This window comes from Prionailurus bengalensis, chromosome B3, assembly GCF_016509475.1.
Source record: "Prionailurus bengalensis isolate Pbe53 chromosome B3, Fcat_Pben_1.1_paternal_pri, whole genome shotgun sequence".
In the NCBI taxonomy this organism is placed as follows: Eukaryota; Metazoa; Chordata; class Mammalia; order Carnivora; family Felidae; genus Prionailurus; species Prionailurus bengalensis.
Window position 1 is genome coordinate 119167466 of NC_057355.1, and position 12452 is coordinate 119179917.

Consider the following 12452-nt stretch of genomic DNA (forward strand, 5'->3'; position numbering starts at 1 on the left):
TCCAAGTAAAGCGCGAAAGGTGGGTGAGAAGAGGGGAAGCCGGGGCAGGGTGGGCTGGGCAGAAAGGTGTCTTTCAAGTTGAGCTGACAGAGGGGCCTGCTGGCTGGGGATTGTGAATGTGGTTCTGGGGGTGCCCGCAGGAGATGACGGAACTGGGGAGAGAGTGTGAGTCTGCCTTCTCCTGGGGTTCGGCCTGGGTGGGAGAGGCCATGAAACGAAAACAGATTTTACTGCGTATCTGCTAGGGTCTTCCGGCCCTAAAGTATTTTTTGAATATTCCCTGGGGGCTGGCAAGAGCTAGTCCTTGTGGAGATGGAATTTTCACTTAGTTTTTATAACTTTGTTCCATTATGTGGTAATATGCGTATTGTGGAAAATTTGAAACACACAGATAAATAGAAGGAAGTCCCCCACTCCCATCCTGTCACCACACTCCCCCACTCCCCCCACCCCCACGAAGTGCTCAGAACCTTTCACCAGGAGCATTTTGGGGTGAGTGCTGTTATGCATCATAAAGAAAAATTCCTGTTCATACTTACTCACCCTTTTGTGGTTTTCTCCATTTTATGACAAAAAATCTTTTTGATAACTCTGAAGTGGTTAAGTACATACCATAAAATTCACCCACGGGAATGGTATAATGCATGATTTTTCGTAAGTTTGTTACCAAGTTGGACAATAAGGTGGTGAAAAAAATCTCTCATGTTTCTGAGCAGACCCTCATCTGCTCAGGAAGACAGGCCTGGTTGTTTGTTTAATTCCAGTATATTTAACATACGGTATTATATTAGTTCGAGGTATACAATGTAGTGATTCAACAATTCTCTACTCCGTGCGCTCATCGTGGTAAATGTGCTCTTAATCTCCTTTACCTATTTCCCCCACCCCCCACCCGCTGCCCCTCTGGCAGCTATCAGTTCTCTGTGGTTACAAGTCTGTTTCTTTCTCTTTTTTCTTTGTTCATTTGTTTCTTAAATTCCACATATGAGTGAAATCCTAGAGTATTTGTCTTTCTTTTATTTTGCCTAGCATTATACTCTCTAGATCCATCCATGCTGTTGCCAATGGCAAGATTTCGTTCTTTTTATGGCTGAGTAATATTCCATTGTGCATATGTACACCTTCTTTATCCATTCATCAGTCGATGGACACTTAGGTTGCTTCCAAATCTTGGCTACTGTAAATAATGCTGCATAGACATAGAGATACATACATCTTTTTGAATTAGTGTTTTTGTATTCTTTGGGTAAATAGTAGTAGAATTACTGGGGGTCATGTGGTAATTCTTTTAATTTCTTAAAAGTCTTTATTTTTGAGAGAGCGCACAAGCAAAGAAGGGTCAGGGAGAGAGAGAGAGAGAGAGAGAGATACAGAATCTGAAGCAGGCTCCAGGCTCTGGGCTGACAGCACAGGACCCGATGTGGGGCTCAAACTCATGAACTGTGAGATCATGACCTGAGCCGAAGTTGGACGCTTAATGGACTGAGCCACCCAGGCGCCTATTTTTAATTTTTTGAGGAAGGCTGGTGAAGAATTTTAAACATACAGAATAGTTGAAGAACTGTATAGCAAGCAGCCATGTGCCCACACTTAAATTCTATACCTGCTATTTTGTTATATGTGCTTTTTCATGATTTACTCCCATCCCTTCATCTGTCAATCAAATTGTGTTTTTTTTTTTTGAAACAAGTGTTTTTAATATGGAATTTTTTTATTGAGGTGAAATTCACGTAACATACTGTTAACCGTTGCAAAGTGTATGCTTTGGTGCTGTGTACTCACAATGTTGTACGATCACCCGCTCTCCTCTAGTTTTAAAATATTTCATCACCCATAAAAGCACCCTGCTGTAGCCCTTAAGTAATCACTCCCCGCTAACCCTAACTGCCTTCCCTGGTAAGCTGATCTGCTTTCTGTCTCTATGGATTTGCCTGTTCTGGATGTATCGTATAAAAGGAATAATACACCTTTTGTGCCTACCTTTCACTCAGCAGGATGTTTTTTTCTCAATTTTATCATTTTGAGAGAGAAGAGAGTGCGGTGTGGGGGGAAGGGCACAAAGAGAGGGGGAGAGAGAATCTTAAGCAGGCTCCAGCCCCTCCCCCCGCCACGGGGTTTGATCCTGTGACTGTGAGGTCATGAGGACCTGAGCTGAAATCAAGAGTCAGATGCTTAACCGACTGAGCCACCCAGGCAGCAGAATGCTTTTAAGGTTCATCCAGGCTGGAGCACACATCAGCACGACCTCTTTCTTATGGCTGATAACAATTCCATGGATATGCCACAACCTGCTTATTCATTCTTCTGTGGATGTATATTTGGGTTGTTTCCATCTTTTGGCCCTAACAGATAAGACTACTATAAATGCTCGTGCGTAAGTTTCTGTGTGGACATGTGTTTTCATTTCTCTTGGGTGTATGCCTTAGAAAGTGCTAGGCTCCATGATAATTCTATGTTTAACTTTTGGAGGAATTGCCGAACTGTTTCCATGGTGGCTGCACCAATTTACATTTCCACCCGCGGTGCCTGAGGGTTCCGGTTCACCCACGTCCTCACTGACATTTCTTACTTCAGCCTTTTTGATGACCGCCATGCTAGTGGGTGTGAAGGAGTATCTCACTGTGGCTTTGATTTGCATTTCTGTAATGACCGATGATGTTGAACATCTTTTCGTGTGCTTATTGGCCATTTGTATATTTTCTTTGGAGAAATGTCTGTTCAAGTTCTTTGCCCATTTTTAAAATTATTTTTTTTAAGATTTTCGTTTTTTAAAAGTTCATTTATGTTGAGAGAGAGAGAGTGAGCAGGTGCACAAGCCGGGGGCGGGGGGGGGGAGGGAAGCAGAGAGGAGGAGAGACAGAATCCCAAGCAGGCTCTGCACCATCAGTGCAAAGCCTGATGTGGGGTTCGAACTCAAGAACTGGGATTGTGACCTGAGCAGAGATCAAGAGTAGGATGCTTAACGGACTGAGCCACCTAGGCACCCCTTTAAGATTTTAAAGTCATCTCCACACCCAGCGCAGGGCTCAAACTCACGACCCTGAGATCAAGAGTTGGCTGTTCTACCAACTGAGCCAGCCAGGTGCCCCACTTTGCCCATTTTTTAATTGGATTGTTTGTCTTGTCATCAGTTCAATCTAAAAGTATCATTGTTTTGTTTTACGTAGTTGGGATCAAACACCGATGCTAATTTTATATCTGGCTTTTCTTTTTGCGCAACATGTAACAGTGTTTTCTAGGACTAAAGACTCTTGAAACAGGGGAAGGGTGTTTTAGGAAATCACAGGTCTGCTCATTCTCGCTTCTGCTGTCCTGGGTACCCCAGGCGCTGCCTGAGTGGTGGGGTGGGACCACGTGGTGGTTAGCGTGGCCACGGCGTGGGCCTGACCGCCCACTCCCTGCAGGCGTCCCCAGCATGCAGGACATGCACAGCAGCCCCGGGGATCCTCGCATATCTCTGGGACCTCAGGCGGCCCCCACCTCAGGTGAGAAGCTCAGTGGAAGCCCCCAACACAGGGCCCTGGAGATGGAGGTTGGAGGGGGGTAGGTGGTTTAGGGGGGCTGGGGAGAGGTAGGTCTGGTGTGGACATAGATGGAGAGGTGTCCAGGCGGACACCTCATGTGTCTTTTGCTTCCTCTTCTTTCTAGATTCCAGAGGCCAGTGGTGGGCCCGTCAAGAGCAGCCCTCGGCCCAAGGAAACCCCACAGGAGCCCAGGGCCTCCACCTGCCAGCCCCAGCCCCCTCTTTTCAGCAATCCCCACACAGACAGTCTGGCTTGGCACCCCACGACTGCAGACTCAGCCCCTATGGGTGCTGTCCTGACGGCCACACTGTATCTCTTGGGCCACAGTGGCAGGGCTGTCCTGGGGCCTCATGTCAGCAGAGCAGGTAGGTGCCTCTTCCTCTTCACCAAGTCAAAGAAGGGAGATGGGGCCGGGGGATGGTATCTGATGGGCAGGGCAGCGACTCCGAGCAGAGAGGGGGTGGGGTTTGCAGAGCTCAGGGATGGGACTTCCGAGGTGTTATCTCCCAGCTGCCCTGACTGTGCAGTCTTGGGGACTCTGCTTCCTGTCACTGACCTTCCTAATGTGCAGAGTGGGGGTAAGAATTTCCGCTTTCGCTACCGAAGTCAGCCCGTTGAGGTGTAGCCTGAGGCTCTGGGAAGGCACGTGGGATAGAATTCTAGCTTCCAGATCCAAACCAGGCTACCGGTCTCTCCGGGGCTGGGGCGCTGAGAGCCCAGACTTTGGGGCCAGCAGCCCGGTGGCGATCTATCCGCTGTGTGCTGCGTGATCAGGGCAAGTTATTCCTTTGGTCTTGGCTTCCTCTGTGAGACTGGGAACAGTGACAGCCACAGGCTGGGTTGCCGTGAGGATGGAACCGTCCCAGGATGCCTGGCACACGGAAGGCGCTCTGATGTGTTCCTCTTTCCCCTTCCTTCCCGTCTTGTGGTTGACAGAGCTGAAACAGGAGGAGGGCTCTGCTCACCCCTCTTTTCCCCATCCCCCATCTGCTGCGATTTTGTAAAACCTACCCGGGAAGCCAAGATTTGTGCAGGCTTAGTGAATTTTCTCCTCGCTTAGGGGTTTCCACCTTGGGTAGGAGTTGAGGAACCGTCAGGTATCAGGAGACACGGCCCTGCTTATTGTGTTACTGCTGTGTCCCTGGCTGCCACTGAGTGGTTGGTGGATGTGGCTTGGCATGCAGAATGGTATGCCCCACGTGGAAGGACACGGTGTCTCCCGTTCGGATCCTTGACTGCTCAGCTCCCAGCGTAGGGAGCCTCAGAGCCCAGTTTCCAGGATGCTGGAAGCTCAGGGGATCCCGTGAGGGTGGGGATCAGGGGTTGGGTGGTGACGAGACTGCTGTGTAATGCTTGTCTAGGTACGGGTGCTGCCCTGATGGGGTGTCTGTGGCTGAGGGGCCCCATCAAGCTGGCTGTGCAGCATCTTACAGCAGTGATAAGACCGGGAGAAGGCCGGTGTCGAGAGCAGTGGCTTCCACAGTAAGTGTCTGGTTCACATGAGTGGGCAGGAGTCCCGCACCTGCTCAGCGCCACTGTGATCCAGACTGTCTGCACTTGGGCTTCAGATACGGGCCTAGGCTGGAGTGGGGGTGTGTGTGTGCAGGGGGGTCCATCTGACCTTCCCCTGAGGCTGGGGTACTGCAATTCTGTCCCTCCCTCTTCCTGTCCTCCTTCCCCAGGCAGCCTAGAGTCCCCACCAAGAGCCAGACCTATTCCCAACTTTCCCAGTCTGGGTTTCCTCCGCAGGCTCCCAAGGCCCACCAGCCCCAGGCTCAGCAGAAGGAGCCCAGTGAGTGCCAGGGCTCCCGGTTTGGCTGTTGCTATGATAATGTGGCCTCTGCTGCTGGTCCTCTTGGGGAAGGCTGTGTGGGCCAGCCCGGCTATGGTGAGTGGATGCCCCTTCATCCTTCCTGGTGAGTAGGCTGTGGTCCCGCTTTGCCCCCCTTAACCACCACAGAGCCCCACCCAGATCTTCCTACCAGCTCAGTTATTCATTCATTTCTTTGACAAATATTTACTGATCACCTGCTAGGTGCCAGGTCAGAGAACAGTGCCATATTGTTCTTGTTTCCAACAGTTTGCATTTGAAACCATCTGACTGCTTGTGGGAGTTGGGGAGAATTGTAGGCAGGGCGCCCACAGACAAGGAAGGCTTGTCCTGCCCCGCCCCCACCATGGGGGCTCAGCCCCTTCCAGAGGCAGAGATGGTATAGGGTGGTCAGAGCCCAGATGGACAGGGATGTCCCCACCCTGCCTGGGATGAGTCCTAGAGGGAGGTCATTGAGACTGGAGCATGGGATATGTGGGTGGCACCGGCAGGGACCCTCATGGGAACCTCAAAAGCCAGATGGGCTGGTGGTCAGAGTCTGCAGGAGGCTGGTCCCTGGATGGGACCCCCGCAGGGGCCAGCCGCAGTCACCTCTGTGTCCGTAGAGAGGCAGAGCAGGGCTGTGCTGGGAAGGTAGGCCGTTAGAACAGGCTGGCTGGGGGCTGGAGGCGGGTTCAGAGGCTGGGCCTCTTCACAGATGTCCCTGCGAGCTGAGGGCTGGGTTCTTATCTCGAGCTAAGTACATCAAAGCCAAGCTCAGTGCGTGTGTGTACTCTAGGGACCTGGGTCAGGCATGGGGAGGGGCATGAGGGAGCCAGTCCAGGTTGCTCATGGCCCTGACCTTCTGGAGCGCTCTAGTTCTGTGGGTGGAGGTGGACGGGCTGATCCCGGAGGCTGCTGGTGATCCCAGCCCAGGTAGGTCTGGGCAGTGAGCAGACTGTCCCCAGGGCCAGGTCAGGGGCCCAGACAGGGGCGTAGACCCGCTCTGTGAACTTGGGAAGAGCCTGGCTCCCACATCTGAGGCTGAGGGGGCGGTGGGCACTTCTTGGCAGAGCTCTGCCGGGGCAGTATCTGCAGCCTGATGACCTGCCCCCTCCCTGCCCCTTCCCTGTCCCCTCAGCCTACCCTGTGCGGTGCCTGCTGCCCAGTGCCCATGGCTCCTGCACGGACTGGGCCGCCCGCTGGTACTTCGTCCCCTCCGTGGGCCAGTGTAACCGCTTCTGGTATGGCGGGTGCCATGGCAACGGCAATAACTTTGCCTCCGAAGAGGAGTGCGTGAACAGCTGCCGGGGACGTCAACAGGAGCCCCCCAGACCTGAGCCTGGGGCCTCTGGCCAGAGCACCCATAGAGACGGTGGTGGCAGCGGTCCTGGAGGCCAGCAAGAGGCCGGCGGGCACAGGACGGGGGCCACAGTCCAGACGAGGCCCTTGCCTTCTGGTGGCCTCTGGTGGCGAGACCGAGAGCCTGGGCCTGGAGAGGAGGGCCACGCCCAGGCCTTTGGAGAGAGGCCCCTGAGCCAGGAGCTTGGGCCCAGTGCCCCTGGACTGGGTGGAGATGCCGGGAGGCCAGCGGCGCCCTCCCACAGCTCTTCCTACAGGTGAGGCCTACCTTCCCCAGGTCAGGAGCTGCGCCCACTGGAGCTCAAACCCTGAAGTCCGCAGATCCTCCCGCCCCATCCCTAACCTCAAATCCTCCAAATGGTCTTGCCTGGGGGGGCCTTCGCCAATAGATGGTGGGTGCCTGGGTCTGATCTTGCCGGGACGCCCCGGGGCCTGTCTAGTTGGAAAAGCTTGCGGGCTTCGTGACCTTTGGCAACTCATCCAACTTCTCCAAGCCTCCGTTTCTTGACCTGCAAAATGGTGATATTCTCTCTTAGATTTAGTATGGGTTCCACAGTCTTGGGACTATGTCCTATTAATGAGACTTTTGGGGAGAATAGAAACAAATAAGTAAAACTTGAAATTCCAAAGGGATCAAGCAGTGGTTTAGTTCTACACGGGAATCTGGTGTGAGCTCTCTCTCCCGACCTCTCCACGCCCTGGGCTCTGTACCTCCCTTGCTGCTGTTGCAGGACCAGGTTGAGGTAGCTACGTCCAAGGGCATGGTGGGGAGCCGGGGTGGGGGTGGAGTGAATTCCTGAGGCCACGGGCTTCTAGAGCTGGGCCTCCCAGGGGACCCTGTGACCCCAAAGGTGCCTGAGACAGGATGGGCACTGAGCTCTCTGTGGTGGGACACTGATGGAGGGGGAGTCCCTGGCCCTGGCGCTTGTGTTGTTAGTGCAGGTTCTCACCCCCACTTCCCAGGATCAGCTTGGCAGGCTCAGAGCCAGCCCTGGTGCAGGCGGCCCTGGGGCACTTAGTGCGCCTCTTCTGTCAAGACGACACCTCCCCGGAGCCCCACGCCAGGTGGCAGAAAGATGGGCGGCCCATCTCCTCTGACAGGTGATCTCCCCTGGGATGGGAGGGTGCAGGCAGGGTTACGGTAGGAGCACTCTGGTAGGAGCACTGGGGCCTGAGGGGGCCTGGGCTCACTGTCCTCCTCATTCAGGCACAAGCTGCAGCCCGATGGCTCCCTGGTCATCAGTCCCCTGCGGGCAGAGGACACTGGCACCTACAGCTGTGGCAGCAGCAGGCCAGGCCGTGACTCTCAGAAGATCCAGCTTCGTGTCACAGGTCTCTGTCCCCACCCCACGCCCAGCGGAACAGGTCTCCGTCCCCACCCCACACCCAGAGGATTGTCATGGCCCCAGGTGGGAGGCGCTGGCTGGGAGGGCCTGAGCCAGGGTGCTCCCACGCTGGAGGGGCCCCTTCTGCTGGCAGGGACCACGTGCTCCAGTTGGGCCGAGGTGGATGTCTTCCCCCTCGTGACCCTCATTTTTCCACACGTCCCTGGCCAGCCTCGTGGCCCTTCCTTCCTTCCACTGCATTCCCCCCACAGCTCACCCCTTCTCCTGGCCTCATGACAGGGGGTGACGTGGCCGTGCTGTCTGAGGCTGAGCCAAGGCACTTCCCTCAGACCAGGGACCCAGCCCAGGGCCACAGTCCTCGGGAGTCCAGCCTAGTGGGGAACGCGGGGGGCCTGGGGGCTGTCTCCTCCTTGCAGATTCGGCCCACGACCAGGTAACAGTGCAGCAACGCCATTCTGCTCTCAGCCTACCCCACTGGAGGGCCAGGGCCGATGGGGGTCCCAGTGGTGAAAGGAAGGGAGAGTGGGTGGGGTCACAGGGCTCTGCCGGGCAAGGACTAGGGAGGTGGAAAGGGAGCCCTCTTCCCTTCCCCAAACAGTTGAGACTGGCCCATGGCCCAGGGCACAGGAGCTGAGGGAGGGGAAGCAGAGCAGGAGCTGGAGAGCCTGAGATGGCCTTGATGGGAGTTTATAGAGGGGTTGCAGAAGGCTGGAGGGGCTCAAGTCAAAGTGCCTTGTGCAGGGCAGATGTGCAGGATCTCAAAGCAGATGTGCAGGGCGGGGAGCAGACAGTCGAGATTCTGGGGTGGTGGTTGGGGGTGGGGAAAGCGAGAAAGCTGGAGGTGGCTTTTAGACTGCCCCGGGTAGTTATTGGTGATGTCCTGACCAGCACAGAGCAGCTTTCTTAGGAAGCTGAATGTGGCTGGAGAGGGAGAAGGGGGTCAGATGCTTGTGCAGACAGAGTCCCCCCTCTCATGGCTGTGGGGTGCTTGTTCTGCAGGCTGCTTCTGGACAGGAACCAGCCTAGGGTGGTGGACGCCCATCCAGGTCAGCGGATCCGGTTGACCTGTCGTGCTGAGGGCTTCCCACCCCCAGCCATTGAGTGGCAAAGAGATGGGCAGCCCCTCTCTTCCCCCAGGTTTGTTCAGCTCCTCTCTTCCCCTTCCTGTCCCGCCTTTAGCCCCTGACCCTGTGCAGGCCTCAGGGGAGGGAGCTGCCAGGTGCCACCTCTGGTCAGTCCTGAGCAGGACTCCAGGGGCTCTTGAGAGAGGATACCGCTGGGGGTAGGGCTCCTTGGGCAGACCAACATTTGGGTTTCTGGGTCTTTCCACTGTGGTTAGTGGACAGAAGTAACAGGCTAGCTAAGGAGAGGTGATGGCTGAGGGACAAAATGGAGGCAGACCCATTTCTGGCTGTAACCATAACAGCATGGGCATGTATCGTGCCCATTAGGAGTAGGCGGCTTGTTCTCTATCATACAGTCTTCAGGAGAGCCATGTGGAGGTAGGTGCTATTTTATCCCCATTTGACACACAGGAGTTTAACACACCATACAGCTCCTAAGTGGCAGAACCAAGATTTGAGTCTACTGAATGAGCACAGCAAGAACTAGAAACCCAAACCAGAATTATTTTGTATTTGGATATTGGAAATGGTTTATTGCCGGGCTTAAAAGCCAGGTACCTTCAGGTAAACGAGAGAGCTCAGCATCTGGAGGACCTCAGGGCCTAAGGTTAGATGGCTCTTTGCTCAGACCCCACTGAAAGGGCTACTCAGCCTCTTATGGGGAAAGGAAGACCCTGCCCCACCCCCATTTCTTCCAGCACCTTGGGGGAGGAGCTACCTGACTGTGCTTTGTCTCTAGACACCAGCTGCAGCCCGATGGCTCTCTGGTCATCAGCCACGTGGCTCTGGAAGATGGCGGCTTCTATGCCTGTGTCGCTTTCAACGGGCAGGACCGAGACCAGAGATGGGTCCAGCTCAGAGTTCTGGGTGAGGTGGCAGTCCTGAGGGTCAGGTGGCACAGGTGGGGCAGGACTGGTGTGGTGGCTGACAATGCCTCCTCCTTGCCCTAGGGGAGCTGGCCATCACAGAGCTGCCCTCTACTATGCTGGTGCCAGAGGGTGACACGGCCAGGCTGCTATGCGTGGTGACAGGAGAAAGTGTAAACATCAGGTGGTCCAGGTAAGGCTCTATTCCAGGCAGGCCTGGCCCTCAGAGGCTCGTAGTTTGGAGAAGACGCTCACCTTTCTGCAGCGATACTGCTGTTCCCACTGCCCGCGGCCTTCATTCTTCAACTCCTACCTGCAGGCCTGGTGGCAGCACCCCCTTCCCTACATAGCGGGGCCCCACAGGACTGCTCTCTTTCTTTTGGTTGGGCTACACCAGGGTCTCTCAACCTCGGCACTCTTGACATTTCAGACCTGATAACTTTTGGTGGTTGGGGCAGTTCTGTGTATTGTAGGGTGTTCAGCAGCATCCAGGCCACCCACCCACTAGATGCCAGTAGTGCTTCCTCCCAAGTCATGACAGTTGACAGTATCTGGAGATGGGGGTAGAGAACCACTGGGTATACTCAGCTGTGGGGACTTCAGTGTCGTTTACACCAGATCAGTTGCTCTTTTATTCGTTCATTCCTTCTTTCAGCAACTTTTTTTTTTTGGCCCCCTTCCTCCTTGCAGTGTGTCAGCAATAGCCTAGGCTCTGGGGGTCTTGGGGGTAATCTGAGCCCCCCAGATACTCCCCAGGCAGGAGATGGCCCTGTGTCCCCTGAGCTCTAGAGGTCTGCCCTCAGTGCTATCTGTGCACGGAGCACTGAGGCTGCCTTCTATCTGGGGGAATCAAAGGGTGGCAACGCAGGTGACTTTGGCTGAGGAGGGGAAGGATGTTCTTGATCAAGCCTCAGAGGTGAGTACTGGAGAGATGATGTCAGGATGGAAAGGGGCCTGCACGCAGGAGGGAGGCAGGGAGCCTCCGTAGGCTTTTCAGCAGTTGTTCTTGGTGCAGGCCTGCCTTGATCAGGTCGGGCCTCTGATTATCCTTTCGCGCTTCTGTCTTCAATTTTGCTTCTCCTTGATCTTACCAGCAGCAAACATGCTCAGGAGTCCCCGCTTTCAAAGCATAACATAAAAGATACCCTCCTCTGACCCTGTATTTCCCTGCAGACCCTGGCCTCATCTGGAGTCTCCCCCTCACAGTATGGCTGTTCATACTGGGGGTCTCCACCTGTTCACCCCCTACTCACAGCTCAGTCCTTGCACAGGGGCTCACATCCACCCACCACTCCAGGATACTGACCTGTTCCTAAACGTTCTGGACGTTATCTCAGTCCCCACATGACCTGAGAGGTGTTCTTCTGCTGACCATTTGCACCTCCTGACATGCTCCCTCCTCTTGGCTCCAGGAAACTACTGTCTTCTGATGTTCTTCCTTCTCTGGCTGCTGCTTCTGTTTTCCTGGCTGGTTTACCTTTTCACACCAATGTCTCGGAGGCGGATGCACCTCAGGGTCTGTCCTTGGTCCTTGGCTTGTCTAACTTCACCTTGGGCAACCTTGTTGACACGTGGTTTCCAGGGCCACCCAGTGCTGATAGACTGTCTGGGTCCAGACCTCAAATCCAATGCATCTCATGGGCATTGTATCTCATGGGCATCCAGAATGCCAAATGGTGGAAAAGAACACTCACCGTTGACCTGTCCTCCCTGCCCTGGATCTCCCCATGGTGGAGGGGCACCGCCATTACCCAGCAACCCTGAGTAACCACTGTGGTCCTTCATTTCTCCTCCCTTACCTTGCACATCCTCCCCTTACCCATGTGTGCACTTCTGTAGGAGCCACTTTCCTGCTCTCTGCTTTCAGGCTTGTCCTAGGCCCAGTCATCCAAGGGCAGATACTCTGTCAGTCCTGCTTACTTCACACTCTTCCATTCCCCCCAGGGTCCAGTCCAAACTCCCATTGAGGCCTTGTCCACTTCCTTCCCTGCTCTGACCATGGCCTCTGCCTTCCAGCTCCCGAGTCCCTTTGTTCTCCCGTTGGCTGGCCAGCTGCTCCTCCTCATTCTCAAGTTGGGTCTCAGCTCTGTCTTCCTCAGGGAGGGTGCCCCTAAACACCTACCCCAGTACCCTCAAGGCAGGGAGCGCTTACGTCGCTTGCCCAGCACAGGGCCACCACACAGCCGCTGGCAAGACTGTTGCTGATAAAAAGTGAGAGTGGGGCTTCCCTTGTGGGTAAGAGGCAAATTCATGGTAACTTAGACCAGTGTGCTCAGTTGGGGTGAGTTCCCTCTACTTTTGAGTTATTTTGCTCTGATAGTGTTCTTTTTGGCACCTGGCCCATCTCTTTCTTGAAGTGAGGGTCCTCTGTCCACAGTGATTACCTCCTCCCTTTGTCTCTGGGCTCTGGGGCACTGGGA

The 12452-nt window shown here is 54.7% G+C and overlaps 1 protein-coding gene across 4 annotated transcripts in view; it reads left to right on the forward strand.

Moving 5' to 3' along the window:
* PAPLN (papilin, proteoglycan like sulfated glycoprotein) overlaps window positions 1-12452 on the forward strand; it is a 33540-nt gene that overhangs the window by 16741 nt on the left and 4347 nt on the right. For 3 of the 4 annotated variants that reach the window (XM_043556530.1, XM_043556531.1, XM_043556532.1), the window contains 11 exons: window positions 3405-3485; window positions 3649-3889; window positions 4886-5006; window positions 5274-5412; window positions 6476-6953; window positions 7660-7797; window positions 7904-8028; window positions 8322-8475; window positions 9042-9179; window positions 9906-10033; window positions 10117-10225. In XM_043556530.1, coding sequence (XP_043412465.1) covers window positions 3405-3485; window positions 3649-3889; window positions 4886-5006; window positions 5274-5412; window positions 6476-6953; window positions 7660-7797; window positions 7904-8028; window positions 8322-8475; window positions 9042-9179; window positions 9906-10033; window positions 10117-10225 — 1852 coding nt within the window. Of the gene's footprint in view, window positions 1-3404; window positions 3486-3648; window positions 3890-4885; window positions 5007-5273; window positions 5413-6475; window positions 6954-7659; window positions 7798-7903; window positions 8029-8321; window positions 8476-9041; window positions 9180-9905; window positions 10034-10116; window positions 10226-12452 lie in introns of those variants that run through there. The other variant, XR_006293432.1, reaches the window with a different exon arrangement.